Here is a 24,842-nt window from a genome sequence, read left to right as displayed (position 1 = left end):
CACACCAAGACATACAAGTCAGACACACTTACAAAGACCCATAAAAAAGACCCACCATCCACCCACACGCAGCATGGAAATGCACAGCCAAGATACACGCACTCAGTGACAGACAGCAGACCCACACACATGACAATAGACACCCGCACGGAAGCCAGATGTTCACACACTCATCCCTATGCCCAAGGGCGGGGCACACAATATGGGGACACCTTCATACTGGGGCATGTTCTCCATTTTCTGTATGTCACAAGAGAAAGAAAAGGGGCCCCCAATGTAAGCCGACCAATGTCTCCACATCTTCAGGGTCTACCCAGAGCCTGCTAATCCAGACCACACTTCTCTGCTTGGTATTTGGGGCCTCAACTAACCAATCACCCCCTTGCCCCATGGTGACCCCAACGTCTACCTTCCTCTCAGACAGGTCATCCCCTGTTCAACAGCTCCCCCAAGCCAGGACCTAATCAAAGTCCCAAATAGAAGCATCCTTTAAAGCCCAGAGCAGGCCTTGCTGTCTTCAGCTCCCTAACCTTCCGCCAGCACTCCCAGACTCAGAGCTCAAGCCCCTATGCCCCTCTCCCTGCCTGCCCTTGCCAGCACTTGGACACACACTGCCCATCTCACCACGCAGATGCAGGTGGGAACTCTTCCAAGAGCAGCTGCCTTGTCTCTCCAAAGGAGCCAAATCCAGAGGATTCGGGGGGTTCAGGCCATTCTTTTATGTTCCTTTACTAACCGCCCCCATCAGTGTACTGTTGCACCTCTCTGAACCTGAAGCTGAATCTTCCTGCCCCTCACCCCCTCCCTCCGCCTACCTTGAACAGCCACTAGAAAGTGCTCCTCTCCACTACCCACCCCAGCATTTCCCCTCAACTTATCTAATGTTTCTATCATCTCAAGAGCTTCCCTGATTAGCACTGCCTTGCTTCTTTGCAAACGTCTCCCCTGTCCCCTTCACGTGGTTGGGGAGCTACACTTCTGCTTCTCATCTGTATCTCCTGTGCCCTGTGCCCTAGCCAAACCTTCTGCAAGGAAGATCAAGACAAATCTAGCAAAACTAAAGAGAGAGTTATAATACAATAAGAAAATGGATGCTTTCTCCATGAGACAAAAGTGGGGGACTGTGTCTCCATTAAAAGCAGCTTAGAAGTGGGAACCGTGCCTCATCAGCCAGAGAGGGTAGAGAAGGAAACAGGCTCTGACAGTGTATGCAACTTACTCAGTGTTTGGACCAATCACTACCTGTGCTGAGATTTGAACTCAGACTTGTGTGACTGTGGAGACCAGGCTCACCAGCACAGGCTGACATGAGCCACAGCCAGGATCAGGCTGTCTGGATCCACCTCAGCCACTGCTTACTGACCATCTGCCCTCTCAGCCATGATCCCTGTCCTCAGGTCCAGTCAGGGATGACTCCCTAGGAATCAGGAGAGGGTTCAGCTTTGGGTATCATTTTATTATCACCATTATCCCTACCTTCATTAGCTGAATCATCGACTGCTTAATAAGGAGTCAGGGTACGTTGGCCAAGACACCCTGCCTTTGGGTTTCCTAGAACCTCTGATGTCAGCAAAAAGCCACACCTACCATCTATCCATCCATCCATCCATTCATGCCATCATTCAACATCTCTCTTGATGACGACTCGTACCAGACCCTGTGCTAGATGCTAAGAGGCTCAAAATACCAAGATTTAGCTTCTGCCTTCACTGAACATCCTGCTGTGGCAGAGAGAGATACAGAATTAAGTGCAACCCCGAGAAATCTGAACCATGATAGAGAGATGTTTAGAGAGCAGCAGGAGCTCAGAAGAGGGAACGATTAAATCTGCCTGGAGGTGGGAAGAATGCTTCAGCCCATGGTGACTGCTCTGAGCTAAAGAGAATGAATAGAGGTTCGCCAGGCAACCAAGGGAGGGGCATTCCACAAAGAGGGAATGAGAGGTGCAAAAACACCGAGGTGACAGAGAGCAAGGGTGTTCAGCTAACTGCAAATGGCCTGGGGTAACTTGGGCTCAGAGCAGCAAGAGATGGGCCTGGAAAGGCAGACAGGCACCATGTCCCAGAACAAGGCCACAGAGAAAGGCCAGCCCAGTGAAGCTGCTGGAGGCAACAAGGCTAAGGTCTCAGGGGAATCGGGGTTAACCAGGGGAATCACTCAATCCTGGTGGGTCATTCAAGGTCATACCAAACAATAACCAGCTAACAATCCCCAGCCACACCCAGTGGCACATCCCCACATTGGTGCCAGGAGTAATCATTCAAAATCAATGGCGATTTTCTGTGTCTCCTCCATATCGAGTATCAGTGCAAGGTTCTGGAAATTTAGGCCCACAAATGGCAATTGTGTGGAACCCTAAGTGCATAACTTCTTGGGTCAGCTAACAGCTTTTCCAGAGCACACAACTTGTGTGCTGTAAAACACTTATTTTTCTATTTTCAGATTTTTCAAAATATAGTTTTAATTCAACCTTTTCTGTATGATGAACAGAAAAGCACACAAATCATACATGTACAGCTTAATGAGTTATCACAAAATGAACACCTGGCCGTAACCACCACCCAGCTCAAGAAATAGAGCTTTAGAAACGCTCCCCATCACCACCCTCTCCTTCCTCCTGAAATGGTATCACTATCCCTGATTTCCAACATAAGTAAGATTATTTGTCTTAAACTTTATATAAATGGAATCATATAGAGCATGAACTCTTTTTTTTTAAGATTTTATTTATTTATCAGAGAGAGAGAAGGGGAGAGAGCAAGCACAGGCAGACAGAATGGCAGGCAGAGGCAGAGGGAGAAGCAGGCTCCCTGCCGAGCAAGGAACCCGATGCGGGACTTGATCCCAGGACGCTGGGATCATGACCTGAGCAGCTGCTTAACCAACTGAGCCACCCAGGCGTCCCGAGCATGAACTCTTTTGTGTTTGTCTTTCACTTAATGTTGTATCAGATTCATTCTCACCTATTCATTTTCATTGCTATAAAGTATCTCATTACATCACAATTCATTTACCCAAGATAGTGCCGATGACTGTTTGGCTAATCAAATAATATTGTTAGGATTATTCCTGCACATCTTTTGGCACACAGATGTTTCCAGATATGTTGTTATATAACAAGAACTGGAATTACCAGGTCATAGAAGGTATGCTCAACTTAAGTAGATCTTGCCAAATTTTCCAAAGTGGTTGTGCCAATTTACACTTGCCTCAGCAGATTTTAAAATCTAGATATGTATAACAATCCTATATGCAAATACCCAGACTTTCATTAAAACAGTTTTTATTTTTTTCTTTCTCAAATGGGTGTATATATGTGATCAACACCAAACGAACACTTGCTTTATTGTTTTTGGAAATGAGTGATTTTCCCTTTTAAGATGTTTCATTAAAATTGAGTAAGAGAAAATAACATTTATAAAACATATTAAGTGTAAAGAATAACAGTACAATGAACCCTCATCATGTCCCATCAACTTTGAAGTCCTTTTCTTTTTTTTTTTTTTTTTTTTAAAGATTTTATTTATTTATTTGACAGAGAGAAATCACAAGTAGGCAGAGAGGCAGGCAGAGAGAGAGAGAGAGGAGGAAGCAGGCTCCCTGCTGAGCAGAGAGCCCGATGTGGGACTCGATCCCAGGACCCTGAGATCATGACCTGAGCCGAAGGCAGCGGCCTAACCACTGAGCCACCCAGGCGCCCTGAAGTCCTTTTCTAAATCTATCACCTCCTCCCAAAGGTAATGATTACCCTGAATTTGGGGTTAATCATTTCCTTACTTTTCTTTATGATTTTATTTTATTATTTTTAAAAAATATTTTATTTATTTGACAGAAAGAGAGGAGCGAGAGCAGGAACACAGCAGGGGTAGTGGGAGAAGGAGAAGCAGGCTTCCGGCCGAGCAGGGAGGCCCATGTGCTGCTCCATCCCAGGACCCAAGGATCATGAACTGAGCGGAAGGCAGATGCTTAACAACTGAGCCATCCAGGGGCCGCTCTTTATGATTTTAATGCATACTTACTTAAGTATCCCCAAGAAACACTTTTGTTTGTATTTTTGAACTTATCATATAAATAAATCCCATTTTCTGACTTAGTTTCCCTCAACATTATATACCTGCTGAACAGTACTAAATGCTGATTTTTTGCTCTTGCGAACAATTTAGCTACAAATATTCATATGTAAAGAGAGACTTCATTTTAAATGATTATTGCAAGAGAGGAAAGGAACTATTGCAAGGGAGAAAGAAGCTCTTGCAATGGGACTGTGAGAACTACCTGCACCTTCAAGGGTTCAGCAAAAGGAGTCCATCATTCATAAGAAGAGTAAACAAGGCTAGAAAAAAACGGGATGTGAGGAAGTGGGATGACCAGGAGTGGCACGACAGGACAGTAGATCAGAAAATGTTTTACCCTGAAGCCAGCCTATTCTCAGGAGGGGTTGTGTGCTGGCTCAAACTTGGGGGGTGGGTAGGGGAGGCAAAGTTCAGGGACCTAGGGGAAGGAGAAAAGCTTAACCAAAGTGCATTTTGCTCTGATTGATCAGTGGGGACAAGCAGTTCATCTAAGCGTTTACAAGGCAAAGAACTGGAATTTGGAGTCTGTTGCTAGCCTTGACATAGGTAAACAAGGGGGCACCCATGAGTTTTATCTAAGTCATATAAAGGAGCGTGTTTCTTTGCTGTAAGCTGTGTTCCCGAACACAAAAGGGTGGGATGGAGTTTCTAAACCTTCGCTCTTCCCCCATATCACAGGGCAGCGAGAAATTTAATATTGCCAATACAGAGATATATGCAAGAATTTCTTTTAAGTATATACATAGTAGTGGAATTGCTGGGTCAGTGGATGTGGGTAGATTCACTTCTACCGGGTAATATCAAATTCTTTTCCAGAGTGTTTGTTCTAGCTTACACTCCACAACAGTATACGGGAGATCTAGTTGTTCTACACTGTCAGAGACACTTGAGGATTTACAATTTTTCGCCAGTCTGATGTAGGTTAAGTGGGTCTCACTGCATTTCATTTATTACCAAGGAGATTGAGGCTCTTTTCTGTGAAGTGTCTTCGGTCCACTTTTCAATAGGATTATCTTTTCCTTAGAGATTTGTGGGAAGGCATGAATATGCTTTGGGAGAATAAATGGATGAACAACTCAACAGGCTCTGAGCGGAGAAAGCTGAGATTCGGTGTGGGAAATCCCCAATAAACAAAAACCTTTAAAAAAAAAACTGCCTCGGGGCGCCTGGGTGGCTCAGTGGGTTAAAGCCTCTGCCTTCGGCTCAGGTCATGATCCCAGCATCCTGGGATCGAGCCCCGCATGGGGCTCTGTGCTCAGCGGGAAGCCTGCTTCTCTTTCTCTGCCTCTCTGTCTATTTGTGATCTATGTCTGTCAAATAAATAAATTAAAAACAAAAACAAAAAACTGCCTCTCCCGCAGGCTTCTGATTTTATCATCACTAACGCCTTACGAAAGAGATCTGTAAACCCATTTCTCAGGTGAGTGTTCTCATCATCGTTGCCTTCTCCCTGTCGGAGAGCGAACCGAACGACCCACCCCAAAACTTATCTGCTCTTCGACCACCACCCGCCCAACTAATCACGGGTTACTCAACATCCTACAGAAGAGATCACAGCGCCGCTTGTCGTATTCTCGCGATAATTAGTTCCAGCCGATCATGTGACAGTCCAAGATGGCGGTGCCCAGCGAGGCGGAGGAGGAGGCGACAATCTACTTAATAGTGAGCGGTATTCCCGCGTGTTTGCGCTCGGCCCATCTCCGGAGCTACTTTAGCCAGTTCCGGGAACAGCGCGGCTGTGGCTTCCTGTGTTTCCACTACCGACATAGGCCTGAGCGGGGTCCTTCCCAGGCTCCTCCCGAGTCTGCTCTAACTCCTGTCGGCCAGGTTCTCGCCCAGAGTTCGGTCACCGATGCCCACGCTCTCTCCACTCCGGACTGTGCTCCCGCCCAGACCCGCACTTGCTGCTGCGTCATCTCGGTACGGGGGGCAACTCAAGCTCAGCAGCTTCTTCGCATGTACTCGGGCCGCCGGTGGCTGGATTCTCAGGGAACTTGGCTGCCGGGTCGTTGTTTGATCCGCAGACTGCGGTTACCTACTGAGGCATCAGGTACGCGTGGGAAAGATAATAGGCTGAGCCTACCGGCCCTGAAACAGAGACACCTTTCTTGAAGGATGACGGGGATAAGTCAGGTCTCTGATTATCAGACTTTTAAATTAAGAGTTTAGGTCATTTCTGGACAGCCTCAGACTCAACTGCATGTTAGTCTAACTTACAGGGGAAAGAACGGTAAGAGGTCTAATGGGATGATTCTTCATTTTCCAATTTATTAAATTACTTCTGAGACCCTTTATCTGAGAGGTTGATACTCCGCTGACACGGAAGGAAGAAAAGGAAATGAGGTTTCTAATCCTCTTACTGTCATTTATCAAAAGACTTTGTCAGAGAGCGCGCGCGCGCTCAAGCAGGGGGAGTGGCAGGCAGAGAGAGAAGCAGGCTCCCCGCCAAGCAAGGAGGCGATGCGGGCCTTGACCCCAGAACCCCAAGATCACAACCCTAACCGAAGGCAGACGCTTAACTGACTTAGGCACCCAGGCATCCCTTATTTTCTGTCTTTATTGTATTCTTCGTTGCTTCCTATCCAGCCCTGTCTTGAGAAGACACAAATGAAAAGACAATCTCTTGTCTCTGGACACTCCCATTTTCATGGGAAATCACTGATGGGGTAACAGAAAACACTTAGGAGTCCTCTAATTCATTCATTCAACAAATCAAGCTTATATGCTACACTTGGTGTGACTGTAGCAACTGTGCAGAGAACAGTTAGACACAGTGTGTGCTCAGGATTCAGAGAGGAAGACAGATTTGTAAAAAGGTAATTGTCACAGAGATGCCATTCTAATTGCTAACATTTACTGAGCACTTCCTGTGTACTTACTAGGCACTGTTCTAAGCCTTTCATTTTCTTATTGACTTCTTGCGGCAATCCTATAAAGTCGAAGTTGTTGTTACCCATTTTATAGGTGATGATACTGAAGGGTACTGAAATTATGTTACCTGCCCAAGGTTACAGAGCTAGGAAGTGGCAGAGTCACAGTACAAACCTAGGCATATTGTTCCAGAGCCTATGCTCTTTATTACCAAGTGTTGAGGGATGAAAGGGAAGGGAGAAACTGATCTAGAGGGATCAGGAAATGTGGCTTTTCACCTGGATCCGAAAGAGAAACAGGAGTTTGTAGGAAGGAACGGTGTTTAAAGTAAATGGCAGGGGCGCCTGGGTGGCTCAGTGGGTTGGGCGGCTGCCTTCGGCTCAGGTCATGATCTCGGGGTCCTGGGATCGAGTCCCGCATCGGGCTCTCTGCTCTGCGGGGAGCCTGCTTCCTCCTCTCTCTCTCTGTCTGCCTCTCTGCCTACTTGTGATCTCTCTCTGTCAGATAAATAAATAAAATATTTAAAAAAAAAAAAGTTTAAAGTAAATGGCATTTGCAGACACAGAAAGATGTGAAAGTCCATGGAACTTTCAGGGCATGTTAAATTGTTTGGTGTGGTTGAAGCACATGATATGAGAATGTGCAGGGAGTGGGGCTGGTGGCAGTTGAGAATCAAAAAGTCAACAGGAACCAGATCTGAAAGAAACTTGTGTGCTCCGCTGAGGTGATGAGAAATGGCATGAAATTATTAGGTGGCTTTGGTCAGGGAATGGAGGAAGTTACTCTGGAGAAGTCTGAAAGGGAGAAAGATCATTAGCCTAAAACAGTTAAACAGATTTCTGGCTCAAGTGTTGCTGGAGGCTTCTAGGTTTCAAGAGCTCTTCTTTCCTCTGTTTTCCAAGGTTTGGGCTCCTTTCCTTTCAAAACCCGGAAGGAGCTGCAGAGTCGGAAAGCTAAGAGTGAAGCCTTCACTCTGGCCGATCTGAGGCAACTGCCAGAGTTGAACCCACCAGTGCTGATGCCCAATGGGAACGTGGGGACTCCTCTGCGGGTCTTTCTGGAGTTAATTCGAGCCTGCCGCCTACCACCGAGGATCATCACCCAACTGCAGCTCCAGTTCCCCAAGACAGGTTCTTCCCGGCGCTATGGCAATGTACCATTCAAGTATGAGGACTCTGAGACTGTGGAGCAGGAAGAGCTTGTGTATACAGCTGAAGGCGAAGAAATACCCCAGGGAACTTGCCTAGCAGACGTACCAGCCTGCTCCCATGGAGAGCCGGAGGAGGAAGGGGAAAAGGAGGAGGAAGAGTCACACTCAGATGATGTGAGTACAGTGAGCTACCCTGTCTTTGCTGGCAGCTTGGAGAGACTAAAGCTTTAACACTATCACTCTTCAGTTGTATATTACAATAGTTCTAAACGTGCAGGCTTCTTAGGAGGGTTCCAGAGAGTTAGAACTCCCTGACATTGAACATAAAACTGCATTTGTATTGCAAATATGCACTTCTTCGAGGAGAGGGGCCAGAGTTTTTATCAGAATATTCTCAAAGGGGTCGACTTTGCATTCCACATAGAAGGAATGTGAGGAGCATCCTTTTTTTAAAAAAAAAGATTTTATTTATTTATTTGGTAGAGATCACAAGTAGGCAGAAAAGCAGGCAGAGAGAGAGAGAGAGAGGGAGGAAGCAGACTCCCTGCTGAGCAGAGAGCCCAACTCAGGGCTCGATCCCAGGACCCTGGGATCATGACCTGAGCCAAAGGCAGAGGCTTTAACCCACTGAGTCACCCAGGTACCCCAGGAGCGTCCTTTTCATAGATGGAAATGTGCGATCCAAGAGATAAAAGTCATGTAAGGAAGCAGAAGCAGAGCTGGGATGTGAACTTGGCCCCCTTTGCTGCTTGTCTAACCTCTGTGTGCTTTCAGTATGTGGCTGAGATGTCACCTCTATTTTCTGACCCTGAGTCTGTGGCTTGGACACTAGCCTCCACTCTAATTTTATTAATGAAATAGCCATTTCTTCTTCCTCTTTCTCCAAATTCAGTTGTTCATTCATAAAACCAGGAAAGGTGTGCTTTTTTTGGGAAACCTTTTGGTGTGCATACTCTGGGTAAAAAAAAAAAAAGTCATCTACGTCTTCAGAGTTGCCAGCCCAGAGTTGCTAACATCTGTACCACATCCTTGGTATAGACATCTGGACTGGTCCCCAGCACCTGCTCTGCAGCAGTGATCCCTGAGGCCTCTTGGGAGTTTTAACTAGACAGGGGCCCCCAAGATTTCAAGCCAGGAGTCATCCTATCATTCTGCAAGTCTAGATGAGCAGCTGTGCACAGGCTAGTGCAGGATTCCAGAGACATTCCAAGATCCAATTCCTGCCTTGAAAGAGGCAAGAAGCAGCATCAGGAAAGGCTGTATGGTAGGAAGAACTGGGTTTGAACACTGGCTCTGCCACTCTCATGGTGAAGCACCGTAGGCAAATCACTTTACTCCTGTGAATCCAGGCCTCCTCATTTGTAGAACAGGAATGATGGTACTCACCTCACAGCGTTGTTGGGGTGATCAAAGGAACTAAGTTATGAGAAGGGCCCAACACACAGTAGACAATAGGTATTAGTTGTTATCCCCTCTTTATTTATGATGTAATGTACAGAGGCCTAAACAGTTCTTGCCAATTACCTCCAAACTGAAGAGTTTGGAGGCCGGCAAGAATGCTGTGGGCCTCGGTGTGGTGGCTTCATGTAGGACTGCAGAACTTGAAGGATGAGGGTTTACCAGGCGAAGAAGAGAAAGCAGTGGGAAAGGAGAGAAGCTATTTCCAGCAGGAGGAACAACATGGCTGAAAGCACAGAGGCTAAGAGGGAGTCAGGCTTGGAGGAAAGTGCCAGGTATGCTGAGACACAAGGGATGGAGAAATGTGTTGGGCAAGGCCTCAGGGGCCAAATATGCACTGCTTCTAAGAGAAATTTGGAAGAATGGGCTGAGCGCCTGTCTCACAGACTTCCTGGGCTCTGAGCTGCCCCCCTTGCGCGCTTGAGGCCAGGAGGCTGGACAGGCAGGTCACCTCTCCCTGCCTTCTCCCAGGATGATGACCGGGGTGAGGAGTGGGAGCGTCACGAAGCACTGCACGAGGACGTGACCGGGCAGGAGCGCACCACCGAGCGGCTCTTTGAGGAGGAGATTGAGCTCAAGTGGGAGAAGGGCGGCTCTGGCCTGGTGTTCTACACAGACGCTCAGTTCTGGCAGGAGGAAGAAGGAGGTAATGCTGGCTGATCCCTGATCCATTCAGTCAGGGTTCTCCATTCCATGTGGTGGGTTTTCTGGCAGTGAGGCCCGATAAAGGACTAGTGAACAGGCTTACCCATCATTCCTTTTTAGGGGCAGGGGATCAGTGGAGAAAAAATGACCCCCGCCCCAGAGCAGAGATTTAAAAATCAACAAAAAGCTCCAAGTTCTAGAACACAGGGCTAAGTTTAGATTTAACTCTCAACAGAACTGTGAGTCCTTTGCTTACTCTGTTTAATGCTTTTTATCTGCAGACTTTGATGAACAGACCGCTGATGACTGGGACGTGGACATGAGTGTGTACTACGACACAGGTACTGGGCCGGGGATTGTAGTACAGGGATGGGGGACTGGTGCCCTGGCCTTGCACTGACACTTACCAGGCCTGCTGAGCAGAGGCTGAGAAAGGACCAGTTCCCTTGGGGCTGCCCACTGAGAGGGTTCCTCTCTTCAGACATCTCCACCTGTGTGCATTAAGTGCTGCTTGTGGGCAGAGCTTTTTTTTTTCTCTTTTTTCTGTGGAGTTAGCCCTCAGGGTGCTCTGGTTCTGATGGGCAGACCCTGGTAGAGTGGGTGGGTCAGGAGCTCAGGCTCTGGTTAAGAGTTTAGATTCTGGAATCAAAAATGACCTGGGCGGGATGCCTGGGTGGCTCAGTCGGTTAAGCCGCTGCCTTTGGCTCAGGTCATGATCCCAGGGTCCTGGGATCAAGTCCCGCATCAGGCTCCTAGTCCAGCAGGGAGCCTGCTTCTCTCTCTGCCTCTGTCTGCCACTCTGCCTACTTGTGCTCTCTCTCTCTCTCTGACAAATAAATAAATAAACAAACAAATAAATAAATAAATAAAATGACCTGGGGTGACGGTGGGAGGGGACAATCTGGGTTCTAATTCCACTTTTCATCTTTTGGCTCTATAACTTTTGTGCACCAGTTTTCTCATCTGTAAGATGGGAAAGCCAGGGTTCCTACTCTTGGTGAGCTCCCAGTTAATGAGAAATAATAATAAAATAATAAAACACCAGGGGCTTCTGGGTGGCTCATTTGAATGCCTGCCTTCGGCTCAGGTCATGATCCCAGGGTCCTGGGACCGAGTCTTGAGCTGGGCTCCCTGCTCAGCAGGGAATCTTCTTGTCCCTCTCCCTCTACCCCTCCCCCTGCTTGTGTTCTTTCTTAAATAAATAAAATTTTTTTTAAAAAGTAAGGGGCGCCTGGGTGGCTCAGTGGGTTAAGCCTCCGCCTTTGGCTCAGGTCATGATCTCAGGGTCCTGGGATCAAGCCCCGCATCACATCGGGCTCTCTGCTCAGTGGGGAGCCTGTTTCCTCCACCCCCTCTGCCTGCCTCTCTGCCTACTTGTGATCTCTTTTTCTGTGTCAAATAAATGAATAAAATCATTTTTAAAAAGTAACAAAAACCCTAAAGACAAATATGTAAATCTTGTGAGGAGGTCCTAGAAACCTGATTATTTTCCCCCGCTCTCTGCTGAGAGAGGCCCTTCTGCAAACTGAGTTCTACTTCCTCAGATGGTGGCGACAAGGATGCCCGAGACTCTGTCCAAATGCGTCTGGAAAGAAGACTCCGTGACGGCCAGGAGGACGGCTCTGTGATCAGATGCCAAGTGGGCACCTTTGAGCGCCACACCAAGGTGAGCACTGTGCCTAGCCCATTGACCCCTCGGTTTTCCTTCTCTGTCCCCATTCCTCCTCCCCTCCACCCCCAACAAGGAACCCTATACTCTAGAGTCTTCTCTCTTCCCTGCACAGGGCATTGGACGGAAGGTGATGGAGCGGCAGGGCTGGGCTGAGGGCCAGGGTCTGGGAAGCCAGTGTTCAGGGGTGCCTGAGGCCCTGGATAGTGATGGCCAGCACCCAAGATGCAAGCGTGGATTGGGGTGAGTATGACCCAGGGACTTCCATGGGGGACCCAGCTAGCCTTTTGTCTATATCCTGGTTTCCCCCTAACTTCTTCCATCCGAGGGGATGAATTTCAAAGCAGAATTAAAAGGAAAACGTAGGTCTGGCACTTTTTTTTTTTTTTTTCCTTTTTAAGACCAAGCCCTAAGGCTTGACAAGATCATTGATCTTTAGGACAGTCATACCCCATGATCTGAGGAGTTTGGACTTGATGATTGCTGTTAGGGAGTGCTTGTAAGTCACAGAATGGTGACAGTTTTTCTAAACTCTGTGTACTATTTAAAATGAAAGCAGTATGTGAAACCCCAGGTTGCCGGCACTGTCACTGAATAGATAAGGAGGCTGAAGAGCAAAGATCCATATTTAAAGGCTCTGTCTTTGGAACAAACCAGCCATGTAAGAGCTGCTTCTCTGCCCTTTCCCAACCTAAAGAGTTTGAGAGCAGCCCTCTCACTGTGAGCCCTCATTAATGCAGGTACCATGGAGAGAAGCTACAGCCATTTGGGCAACTGAAGAGGCCCCGTGGAACTGGCTTGGGGCTCATCTCCACCATCTATGATGAGCCCCTACCTCAAGACCAGGGGGAGTCACTGCTGCGACGCCAACCACCCACCAGCATGAAGTTTCGGCCAGATATGACCTTTGTGAGGAGTTCCAGCTGTGCCTTGGACAAGCCTTCAGAGCCTGAGTGACAGTTTCCGGGCCTCTCTTATATCACTCATAACTGCACAGGGGCAGCTCTCTGCCTTGGCCTTATCTCCCACCACAGCCTTTAAGAACTTGGGGAGCAGCAATCTGTACAGCATGTTCAGGTGCTTTATTCTGAACTTGCCTTCTGGCTCTCTACCTCAAGGGCATTTTTCCCCAAAGCTCCCTAACGTCCTCTTTTACTGTTAGGGCTTAATGACCTCTCATTGGTCTCCTAACCCCAGCCCCGGTTTGAGCTTGCCCACGTTGCCTCCCCCAGTACCTTGAACAGCTGTATTGACTGAAGTTCTCAGCACAATCTTCGTCGTGGGGGCGGGGTATCACTATAAAGGTCAGAAAGAGGATGGAATGGACCTGGAAGAGGAAAGGACTCGTGGTGCTTGGAAGAGACGATCTTGGGGCGGGCGCTCCTTGCCTCCTCCCCTAACTGGCTGGGACAGGCAGCGGCAAGGCCGCGGGAGGTGGCCCCAGTCTGCGACCTAACGGGAGAATAAATAAGTTCACTACTGGATTTGCCTTTTTTCTTCCAGTTTAGGCCGGGGGGACGGTCGGGAAAACCTGGGTTGGAGTCGCCCACGAGACCCCAGCGCCGCCCGCAGGGACCACCCCAGGCTCGGGTAGAAATGCTGCGCGTCGCCACGCCCCCCGACGCCAAGTTGCGCCCACGTCAGGGGGGCGGGACTTCCTCTCCGGGCCCCGCCGTTTCCGACGTCGTCCGGAAGTCGGGTGCTAGTCCGGTTAGTACCGGGTCATTGGTCCCCTTTCAGTGCGCGGGTACCTGCACTTCTTCCAGGGATCAACGTCGACCCCCATCGAACTGCACTCCGGGGATCCCGTCTCCTTCGGCTCGTGTCGCTGCCGAGCTTATCTGCCCCGCACGGGCCAGCGTGCCGCCCATGGCGGGGGCCGCCCCGACCACGGCCTTTGGGCAGGCGGTAATCGGCCCGCCCGGCTCTGGGAAGACCACGTACTGCCTGGGCATGAGTGAGTTCCTGCGCGCGCTGGGCCGGCGCGTGGCGGTGGTGAACCTGGACCCAGCCAACGAGGGGCTGCCTTACGAGTGCGCCGTGGACGTGGGCGAGCTGGTGGGGCTGGGCGACGTGATGGAAGCGCTGCGGCTGGGGCCCAACGGCGGCCTGCTCTACTGCATGGAGTACCTGGAGGCCAACCTGGACTGGCTGCGTGCCAAGCTAGATCCCCTCCGCGGCCACTACTTCCTCTTCGACTGCCCGGGCCAGGTGGAGCTCTGCACGCACCACGGCGCCCTGCGCAGCATCTTCTCCCAGATGGCGCAGTGGGACCTCAGGGTGCGTCTTGGGTCGAGCAGGCTCCTTTTGCAGATGGAGGAACTGAGACAGGGAGGACAGATGCCACGCCCCCATGTCACACAGCGAGGTAGGGGCCGAGTTGCTTTGGAGTAAAACTGGTGTGAGTTCGAATTCAGGCTCTGCCACTGACTCGCTGTGTGGACCTGGGTAAGTCAGTTTCTTTCTCTGAACCTCAGTTTTCTCATCTGCAGAATGGATGTGCTAGTACCCAATTTGGGATTATTGGAAGTGTGGAAGGCATTATGTAGAAAGCGGTATGGTGATTGTTGTGACTTGCTGGGCAAAAGTAAATGAAATAGAGTCAGGTGCGATCAGAATTGAGCCAGTTGACCACCGGGAGGCACAGTACAGGGCATCTTGTAAGGAAAAATGCTCCTTATTTCCTGGCAGAAGGAAATGAGTGTCGCTATGAGAATGAAGCTGAAGCAGGAGGACACTGATGGGGAAGGCTTGCACTCTGTCCTCAGGAGTCCCCAGTCTTTGGGGAAAGACATAGGCCCTGATGTTTCCTGCTTCACCAGGCCTTTCACTCTGTCTCTTCCTCCTTTTCCAGCTGACTGCCGTTCACCTGGTGGATTCTCATTACTGCACAGACCCGGCCAAGTTCATCTCCGTACTGTGTACGTCCCTGGCCACCATGCTGCATGTGGAGCTGCCCCATGTCAACCTCCTCTCCAAGATGGACCTCATTGAGCACTATGGGAAGCTGGGTGAGGGCTCCTCTTCTGGGCAGGCAGGGAGTCAGGAGTGAAACAGATCTCAGCTGAGGAGAGCTGCCTCCAGGGACCATGCATGGCTTATTTATCATAGCCACAGGCAGGTTCTGAGTCCTGCCTGTTTGTTTTGTGCCACTCTGGGCCAGAGATTATTCCAGGCTTTGGGGACAAGAGAGCTATATAGTCGGTGATATGTACTGCAAAGGAATTCAAATAAAATGAGTGGTTGGCAGTGAGGGGAGTGAGCAGTGCTACCTGAGCTGAGACCCGAATGGTGTGAAGGAGCCTGCCAAGGCAAGACTGTTCTCGGTGGAGGGACCAGTAGGAGGAAAGGCCCTTAGGGAAAGAGCTGTTTGTGTTAACGGAAAAAGTGGAGGGCAGAGAGGGGAAACTCTGGGTAGTGAGGTAGTAGTCAGGAATGGGTGATAGGAAATGAGGTCAGAGAGGTAGACAGGGGCCAGAACCTATACTGTTGAAGCACCAGGGAAAGCCATTGATGAATATCAAGTAAGGAAATTGCATGAACTAAGAACGTCATTTTGGCTGTTTTGTGGGGCATGAATTGAAATGAGCAAGAATGCAAACAAAGATCCTTGAGGAGGTTTTTGCAGCAGTCTAAACAGTGGTAGTGGGAATGGAGAGAAGTAGATCGATCCAAAACTCACTCAAGAAATCGGATTTAGGGGGACCTGGGTGGCTCAGTCGTTGGGCGTCTATCTTCAGCTCAGGTCCTATCCCAGCGTCCTGGGATCGAGCCCCACATTGGGCTCCCTGCTCAGTGGGAAACCTGCTTCTCCCTCTCCCACTCCCCCTGCCTGTGTTCTCTCTCTCACTGTTTCTCTCTGTCAAATAAATACAATCTTAAAAAAAAAGAAAGAAAGAAAGAAACAGGGTTTCCTGGTGGATTGGACATGGAGACCAAGGAATTAAGGATCCCTGTGAGGTTTCTGTCCGTGCCAGTGGACAGATGGACACACAGAGGTGCCTTTATCAGGCTGGGAAGGACTAAGGGAGAAGCCGGAGGCAGGGGAGTTGCCTAGGGGCATTTTGGCTACCACTTTATTCCTGCAAAATTAGTGTGCTGAGCTGGGGGCCTCAGTTCCCTAAATAGCTTTTCCAGCCACAAAGGAACCTGGAGAAGAAAAGCTGAAATGACAAGCAGTGAATAAGAAGAAAGGTTGTTAGGATCATGACATGTCAGGGCGTTGTTCCGGGAGGCCCACTGGTTGTCAGTCAGGGCATGGAGGGATGCCAGCACCTTGGAGGGCCTGCCTCAGCCCAGAGTCCTGGTTCATCTCTTGGTGAGCCCTGAAGCCAAATTTTATCTATTCCTAGATTTGCAGTCTTCCCAAGCCCCTCTCCCCACCCACCTTCCTGGCCTCCAGCCCAGATGGCTATGTGGTGGTCCTTAACCTTTCTACCTCTGACTCTTGCCCATCATCCTCGTAAGAGACTGATGTGCAAATCAGATGAGGCCATTGAGGCCCAAAGACATTATGTCACACAGCTAGTATGTTGGCTGAGATGAAATCCCATCCCAGGTGCCCCTGGCTCCCAATTGCTTAATTCCTGGGGAAGAATGTACCTGTCAGGCAATCCAGGAAGTTTGTCGGAATGCCCAGGACATTGGTCCTTGCAGGCAGAGGGGTGACAGTTTCTGGTTAGAAGACAGGAGACCGAGGGGCCCCTGGCTGGCTCAGCTGGAGGAGCATGTGACTCTGATCTTGGGGTTGTGAGTTTGAGCCCCATGTTGGGTGTAGGGAGTGAGTCAGTCAATCCAACAGCCTGATTGCCTCACCTCGTTCTGGGACAAACCAGTTGAGTAACCCAAGTGCTCGAGTTTTCCAGCAGAAATGGACAGTGCAGGGAGGCCTGCTTTCCTTCTCTTAGAGGAAGTTTGCATTCCTAGAACTTGGAGTCATCTAGTCTGGTATCCTCATTTTACATTCAGAAGGAGCTGGCCCAGAAAGGGAAAGTGATTTATACCAGAAGTGCCCTGCGAGTCCTTATGGTGCATGTGCCGGGTCCTGGGGGGTGTGACTGCCTGACCATGCGGCAGGGACCCAGCACTGTGCTTGGGACACATTCAGTCCTGTTATTTATTACCATGGACCAAGTGCTTGTGTGTACCAGACACTGGGACTTAGAGCATTTAATTCTCACAGCAGTCCCATCTAGCTAGGAAATGACAGAGCCGATGGGTAAAACCAAGAATTTTCTTCCGAGTAAGCTCATTTCACTGTCTCAACAAATATTTGTTGAATGACTGAAGGAATGAATGAATGAGTGAATGAAGACAAAAGGAAGAAAGAAAGGAAATATGGTCCCTGTCCTCGGGTCTTTTAGCCTCGTGTCGGCTGCTCCTGAACACCTAATTTCTCTCCTTAGCTTTCAACCTGGACTACTACACAGAGGTCCTGGACCTCTCCTACCTGCTCGACCACCTGGCTTCTGACCCTTTCTTCCGCCACTATCGTCAGCTCAATGAGAAACTCGTGCAGCTCATTGAAGACTACAGTCTGGTCTCCTTCATCCCTCTCAACATTCAGGTACTGGGGACTAAGAGGCGTAGCCATCGCCTGGGCTCTGACAGTGCCTGGAATCTCACCAGCCCAGGGCAACAGGAGGCTTTGACAGTGGTCTTTGTCTTGGGTCTAACTATCATTCAGTCCCCTTGGTTTTATGACCAGTGGCTCTCATGGGCAAGATTCTAATAAAGAGGGTGGGTCAGAGTTTGGCCCTGTCGATTCTGTATTGCTGGGTTCTCTGAACACATGTTCCCTCATTAGTGCGAAAATGGGTGATTTCAGAAAATCGTCAGCAAGGGAGGTGACCAAGGCCTAAGGTCTCTCAGCCTCCTTCAGGATGGGCATCTAACTGTCTGTTGACTTTACCAAGTAGTGCCCAGCCCCTGTGTGTGGACTTGAGTGAGCTTGTCTCTTCCCTACTTAATGCCACAATTTTCTCCTCTAAAATGAGAAAGTGAGGCGTACAATATTAGTCATAACAACTGTCCCTTATTGAGCGCTTTCTGTCATCGTGCTGACGACTCATACGTGCATTATTTTCATCTCCTTCCCATCATGTGATGTATGAACTGTTCGTATCACTATTCTGAGCATGAGCAAATCCATCATATATATATTTATTGGGTGCCTACGGTTAGCTAAGGACTGTGCCAGGCACCAAGGATTACCTTAATTAATAAGTCCCTGACCTCATGGGGTACAAAGTTGAAGAGGGGAGGCAGATGAGTTAATAACTTGTCAGCAGTAAGCTGGTAGGATCCAAGCTATAAGAGGGTAGCCCCAGGGGACCGTGGGTGTGCAGAGAGGAGCTTACCTCTTCCAATTTGGGTGGGTTGGTGGACAGGAAGGCTTGGATGTAGCCAGGGCTCCAGGGACACGGAAAGCTACTCCGGGTGCAGGAGCCACAGGTCCAGAGGCTTCGTGAGCAAGGTCAAGGGGGATGTTTGGGGACTGCAGGCGGTTTGGTATAGCCTTAGTTCCACACACCTGTTTCACTCACAGAGCTGTCTCTCCCTTCCCTGGCCAGGACAAGGAGAGTATCCAGCGGGTCCTGCAGGCTGTGGATAAAGCCAATGGTTATTGCTTCGGGGTCCAAGAACAGCGAAGCCTAGAGGCCATGATGTCTGCTGCCATGGGAGCCGACTTCCATTTTTCCTCGTATCCTTGCTCTGTAGCCTCTTAGCCACAGCCAAGGGGAGATGTGGGGCTCAGGAATAGCCACATCTACCCTTGTCGATGACTGATTCATGATGTCATGATGACCAGTTGGGCTCCCTGGTGACTGTCTCTCAGGTGCAAAGGCTGGTCCCTTAGGCTTCAGTATTGCTTGTACCTAAGGATAAGGGGGGAGAGACTGATTAGAAGGAACAGCAAGTACAGATGCTGAGAAATGAAAGGGCGGTGGCCATTTGGGAGAGATTCGAGGGCCTCAGTGTGCTTGGCGTCCTGACTGGGAAAGGGACAGGGGGATGTAGGGGTGCAGGGACAGTAGAGGGCTGGCAGCGGGGAGTTTGTGTGCCCTGCCAAGGAGTGTGGACGTCAGCTCGCGGGAGGGCAGTGAGAACCAGCATCATATGACCGCACAGTGTGACATGATCGGGCGTACATTTTTAAAAAGTCGTTCCAGGGACGCCTGGGTGGCTCAGTGGGTTAAGCTGCCTTCAGCTCAGGTCATGATCTCAGGGTCCTGGGATCGAGTCCCGCATAGGGCTCTCTGCTCAGCAGGGAGCCTGCTTCCCTCCCTCTCTCTCTCTGCCTGCCTCTCCATCTACTTGTGATTTCTCTCTGTCAAATAAATAAATAAAATCTTAAAAAAATAATAAATAAATAAAAAGTCGTTCCAAGTGCAGAAATTGCATTTAAGGGATGTGAGTGGGGGCAGGAAAATGTTCACAGTCTATAGTTGAGAATAGATGAAACATGAGTGGTGAGAATGGAGAGATGGGTGTGAATTGGATAAAAGGAGGTAGGCTACCAGAGTTGGCGACCGGGTGGTTATGGGATGAATGGAGGTAGAGCAGAAGTTCGACTTGCAGGTTTCCAGCTAATACAGTGGTATGGGTGGTTGTGTTGGCCCCGAGGCGAGGAAAGGGCAGGTTTGTCACATGGGTGAAAGGGATGGGCCCTGGCCCATGGGCTATGTTGGAGGGGACCATGAGGACAGCCAGAGCTGTCTGGGAGGCAGCTGGACCTTCAGAACTAGAGTTGTATTAGTGACCATTGGAGTGGACTAATGTCTTGTGTAGGTGCCTGTCAGGTCATGGAGGCCATGTGGGAGGCAGGACAGGGAAATGCAGGCCAGTTAGGATAGTTTCAGATATTTGACTCCTATGTGGCGTGCTAGTGACAAGGGGGCTCCAGAGTCCTGGGCATGGAGGAAGAGAATGCCAGCCAGTACCTAACGGATCTGTGGCAGGCCACAGGTGGGAGACCAAGCTCCCAGGGAAACAGACACATATAAATGGTGGCAGTAGAGCGTGTAGGGCTCCAGAAAGGGGCTGTGTTGCTGCCTCACACTTGCAGTTACGGTCGGCAAGTGCAGCTGCGTGTGCTCAGCAAGAGAGAAGGGGCCGGGGGCGCCTGGGTGGCTCAGTGGGTTGAGCCGCTGCCTTCGGCTCGGGTCATGATCTCGGGGTCCTGGGATCGAGTCCCGCATCGGGCTCTCTGCTCAGCGAGGGGCCTGCTTCCCTTCCTCTCTATCTGCCTGCTTCTGTCTACTTGTAGTCTCTGTCTGTCAAATAAATAAATAAAATCTTAAAAAAAAAAAAAGAGAGAGAAGGGGCCGTTACAGTAGTGGCGTGAGTTTTTGCACACGGTGCATTACTTTCTGCATTTGTAGTGTTAATTGTGCAGGATTCTATTTAAAGAACTGTATACTTTTTTATAGATGATTTAAGGAATTTTCAAGGCTATTTTTTTCTTTCTTTCTTTTTTTTTTTAAGATTTTACTTATTTATTTGACAGAGACCACAAGTAGGCAGAGAGGCAGGCAGAGGGAGAGTCGGGGGGAAGCAGGCTCCACGCTGAAGCAGAGAGCCCGATGCAGGACTCGATTCCAGGACCCTGGGATCATGACCTGAGCCGAGGCTTAACCCACTGAACCACCCAGGCGCCCCTCAAGGCTGTTTTTTAACCATACACATTTGTGCTGATTTTAGATTCTCCCCCATCTCCTAATCTTCTTAAGGTTCAACTTAACCCTATCTATAGGATGATTAAGGACTGGTATAGAGGAGGGGAAAGTCTGCTCTGCCAAGGAGTGGGTAGGTGTAGGTAAAGAAGGCTTTGTGGAGGGGGCAGCCCATGAGCTGTGTTATCTTCAAGTGAGGGTTAGCCAGGCTGAGGGAAAGGGAATTCAAGGCAGAGAGAACAGTAGATACAAAGGCCTGGCGGTTCAGGGGTGAGGTATGTCTGGGGGGTTGCAAGTAGAACAGCGTGACTCGTAGGCAGGACGGGGCTTTGTCTGGGAGCAGAGATCGGCCTGGACAGGTGGTCAGACAGATGCAGGTTTTTCTGAGCCCTGCTCAGGAACGTAGACTACAGGTTGGAGACAAGGCACATTTCAGATTATTGCGCATCAAGCAGGATGGATTCCACTTACCCTGAGTGATCCTCAGGGATGACTCGCACAGGAACATGGCATCACCTCCTGAGGAAAAGTGAAGGGGAAGGGGCGTGGGTTGCAGGTCAGTTTGAGTAGCAGTGGGATGGATTTTGGTGGCTGGATCCATAAGAGAGGGGAGAGAAGGACTATACCCTGAACATTATTCAGTCAGTGTGCTACGTACCCTGCTTGTAGGATCTCGTTTAAACCTCATTAAGCGCCCCCCCCTTTTTAAGATTTTATTTATTTGAAAAAGAACAAGCAGGCAGAAGGGGAGAGGCAGAAACAGACTCACTGCTGAGCAGGGAGCCCAATGCAGGGCTTGATCCCAGAATCCTGGAATCCTGACCTGAGCCCAAGGCAGACGCTTAACTGACTGAGCCAGCCAGGCGCCCCTCATTCAGTCCCTTCTTACAGATGAGGCAGTTGGGGCTCTGAGAGTGACAGGTACATGGCCTTGTCCCTGAATATGCTGGAAAAACAATTCAAATCTTGGTCTCCCTGGTTGGAGAACCTCAGTTTCTGACATTGGAGTCATCTAGTAGAAAAGCCATGGTGGGCCAGCCTAGCACGGCCGACAGCCATCTTCTGCTCAGACCTCAGGCCGGCCAGCCTCCCGGGGCATCCTCAGCAGTGTCACAGTCTTTGTGAATCTGATTTGTAGCCTTCCCGCTCCACTTCCCCGCTGTCCCAGAGAGAAGTAGAAGGTACCCAATAGTCCAAGCAGAAATGTATTGTCATCTTTGCACTCCCCTGAGTTTCCTCCCACAGCAGAAGAGAAGTCAGAAACCCTTACTAAGCAGTGCTGTGTGCCAGGTGCCGTACTAGGCACTTTGTATTCATTGTCTTATTTGATCCTCACAGCAACTCCATTTTATGGACGAGAAGAGAGGAAGTGGCAAAATCAGGATTTAAACCCCCAGTGGTCTGGGTGGAGAGCACATGCCCTAAAACAGCCAGAGGGTTCGTGCTCTCCGGTCCTTTGAGCCTCAGTGATGTGGGGAAGAGGCAAATACAGGAGCATTTGGGTCTGGATGTATCAAGGGGCTTCTCAGACCCAGCCCTGGAGCTATCAGGGCGAGAAAGGGAGAGGGTGGGGGCCCCTTGCCAGACGGGGTTGGAGAGCCAGCATCCATAGAGGTCAGATCCTGCCCTGACCAGTTTTCGTCCTTCCCAGCACTACCAGCCTTGACTCAGCCTCCCTCAGTACCCTGGGCATCCAGGAGAAGTACCTGGCACCCTCTGACCAGTCCGTGGAGCAGGAAGCCATGCAGCTGTAGCAGCAAGCTGGAGGTCAAGAGGCGTAACCCTGCGCCAGAGAACACGGCAGCTCCCGTGACCGCGGACAGCTCAGCGGACTGCAGAGCCGAGAGTGATCTTCCCAGCCAGAGCCAAGCACCCACCACCCCTCAGTGGTCATGAGCTCTCACTGCTGTTGCCAGGAATTTGGTGCTGGCTCCACTTGGCCTGTGATGGAACATGCTACAAATACAGCAGTTTATTTTCTACTTTTTGAAACTTTAAACTTTCTCCAACCATCCAGGCCCAGAGAGCTGAGGCAGAACGAAGGAATGCCACCTTTCCTCAGAAGAGTCGTTTCTTTATACAGGGCAGACTGTGCTAGAGGCCTGACATGCGGACTCCAGTTGTGTGATTTTGTTAATAGTTGGTTTTAGCAGTGATACTCGAGCTTGAGTTTTCACAGGCAACGCTTCTGGCAGATCTGAACGTTTCATCTTAATGGTATTTATTTTACGGTTGTATTCCTTTTTGGCAGGTGTTAACTAGTTTTCCATTTGTACGAGTGATTAAAGGTTTACTTTGAAATTGTGTATAAAAAGTGAGTTATTTAAAGAAAAATATTAAGTATTAACATGACGTGAGGAGTGTGGCAAAAATGAACATGGTTTGGGAGTTGAAACGGTTTGCTTTTGCTATTAACTGGTTGAGTGCAGTTCATACTTTTGACCAATAGGTGGCATCCCAGGCCTTTTTTTTTTTTTTTTTTTCCCCCAGCCACAGCCTGGAGGCAGCAGGGGACAGATGGTGGTTGTGCCAGAAGTCGTATTTGCAGACAGTTGGTCCTGTTAACACGCGAGAAGGGCTTGGCATTTTACAAAGTGCTTCCACACACATGCTTCTCATGGGGCTCTCACAGCAACTCCTGGAGATTGAGACAAGACAGAGTATTAGGAAGCCTCATCTTACCGTGAGGAAACAGATGAGGAGTTTGAACTTTGGTCAGCCTATCTCATTGTTCACTTCGCTGACTTCTTAATTGTGAATTCTAGGTAGTGAAAAGCCACAGCCCTTCTCCCACAGGACCTGTAGCCCATCAGGAGACAGAATTTAAACACCTGTAGAGTATTACTGAATCAGCAATCAAAGGGATGCTAGGTCACTGGTGGTTTGGGCGACTGGAGAATTCGACTTGGGAAAATCTGTTCTGAAGTGGCATTAGACAGCAGAAGGCAGAAGAGTGAGGGGCCATGAGGACGCTGCTCTAGCTGGATATATATGAAAGCAGGCGACCTCCACTCCCACGCTCAGCCGGATAGGGGCTAATAACTAGGTGCTGCTTCCCCAGCCTCTTTCATCTGAGAAGTTCAAAGCACCACACCCCTATTGACACCCTGCAGTAGGTGGGGAGTATCAACAGAGCAAGCCAGGGAAACTGAGGCCAGGAGGCACAGCCTGGGGACGACTGAGTCACCAGTGGGGCCTGGAGCCCAGGAATCCCGACGCCCAGGTTGCTGGACAAATCCCTCATCAGGTAAGCTGAGAGGGTGGGTGCTGTTTTTGAATATAGTACCAAGGGCTGTGGTCAGGGTTTCTGACGCTCACCCCGTCACCTTGGCTCTCACCAACGCAAGCCAGCTGGAAGGAAGGTTAAAGCCTCTGAACTTTATGGCCTTGTAGCCAAGCCCTCTCAGCGTGTATTTGCCGTAGTCTTGAAGTGGGGAAGATGGAAGTCATCCAAAACTTAATTTTCAGGCCTTGGTGTGACAGCAAGGCTTTTTTTCTCCTCCAGTAAATGGACCTCTGTTCACCTTCTACTGATGGCAAAATGATTTTCTGCCATGCTGGGGAGGGGACAGCACAATGCGGGCACGAGAAAGACAATCCTGCGATGTGGCTGGCAGGGGGCAACCATTCTTGAGATTTCTTTTTTTTCTCCCCTGATAGAAAAGTAAAAAAAACTTGGAAAATGAAAAAAAGTCACCCATAATCCCATAACATATGAATAATCAAAAATACTTGTAATCTATAACAAATTTTCTACTTAAATGTTCAATATATTTTGTGGTTTTCTTTTGGTCTTACTTTTCCGTATGTGCAAAGGGATAGCTATAGCCTTTGTATGACGGGAATATGCTCCACTTGCTTTGTAATCTGCTTTTTTTAGTTAACCCTATTTTGTGCAATTGAAAACATAAAGACAGGGTGCCTGGGTGGCTCAGTGGGTTAAAGCCTCTGCCTTCGGCTCCGGTCATGATCCCAGGGTCCTGGGATTGAGCCCAGCATCAGGCTCTCTGCTCGGCAGGGAGCCTGCCTCTCTACCTACGTGTGATTTCTGTCAAATAAATAAATAAAATATTTTGGGGCGCCTGGGTGGCTCAGTGGGTTAAGCCGCTGCCTTCGGCTCAGGTCATGATCTCAGGGTCCTGGGATTGAGTCCCGCATCGGGCTCTCTGCTCAGCAGGGAGCCTGCTTCCTCCTCTCTCTCTGCCTGCCTCTGTGATCTCTCTCTGTCAAATAAATAAATAAAATATTTAAAAAAATAAAAAACATAAAGACCCTTTAAATGTTTATAAGATAATATTTCA

General features: G+C 49.4%; 2 protein-coding genes across 2 annotated transcripts; both read left to right on the top strand.

The window, feature by feature from the left end:
* The first annotated feature begins 5,669 nt into the window (after positions 1–5,669).
* Positions 5,670–13,350, top strand: GPATCH3 (G-patch domain containing 3). The gene is made up of 7 exons (XM_059376769.1): positions 5,670–6,123; positions 7,847–8,268; positions 10,024–10,198; positions 10,479–10,538; positions 11,742–11,863; positions 11,982–12,109; positions 12,607–13,350. Exons 1-7 carry the CDS (start codon positions 5,688–5,690, stop codon positions 12,821–12,823), a joined length of 1,560 nt encoding a protein of 519 aa, XP_059232752.1. The 5' UTR covers positions 5,670–5,687; the 3' UTR covers positions 12,824–13,350.
* A 189-nt stretch (positions 13,351–13,539) lies between these two features.
* GPN2 (GPN-loop GTPase 2) lies at positions 13,540–22,845 on the top strand. Its single transcript, XM_059376770.1, has 5 exons — positions 13,540–14,146; positions 14,721–14,877; positions 17,272–17,432; positions 18,439–18,569; positions 22,223–22,845. The coding sequence occupies exons 1-5, from the start codon at positions 13,736–13,738 to the stop codon at positions 22,293–22,295; spliced, it is 933 nt and encodes a 310-aa protein (XP_059232753.1). The 5' UTR covers positions 13,540–13,735; the 3' UTR covers positions 22,296–22,845.
* Positions 22,846–24,842: the final 1,997 nt, after the last annotated feature.

Source organism: Mustela nigripes, chromosome 14 (assembly GCF_022355385.1).
Source record: "Mustela nigripes isolate SB6536 chromosome 14, MUSNIG.SB6536, whole genome shotgun sequence".
Taxonomy (NCBI): Eukaryota; Metazoa; Chordata; class Mammalia; order Carnivora; family Mustelidae; genus Mustela; species Mustela nigripes.
Note: the sequence above shows the minus strand (reverse complement) of the source record. Positions and strands in the feature narration are given on the sequence as shown.

Coding starts and splice junctions, on each gene's coding strand:
- GPATCH3 (XM_059376769.1), top strand. CDS start 5,688: ATGGCGGTGCCCAGCGAGGCGGAGGAGGAGGCGACAATCTACTTAATA. Junction 6,124..7,846: donor GTTACCTACTGAGGCATCAG/GTACGCGTGGGA, acceptor CTGTTTTCCAAG/GTTTGGGCTCCTTTCCTTTC. Junction 10,539..11,741: donor GAGTGTGTACTACGACACAG/GTACTGGGCCGG, acceptor CTACTTCCTCAG/ATGGTGGCGACAAGGATGCC.
- GPN2 (XM_059376770.1), top strand. CDS start 13,736: ATGGCGGGGGCCGCCCCGACCACGGCCTTTGGGCAGGCGGTAATCGGC. Junction 17,433..18,438: donor TCATCCCTCTCAACATTCAG/GTACTGGGGACT, acceptor TTCCCTGGCCAG/GACAAGGAGAGTATCCAGCG. Junction 18,570..22,222: donor GCCGACTTCCATTTTTCCTC/GTATCCTTGCTC, acceptor AGCCTCCCTCAG/TACCCTGGGCATCCAGGAGA.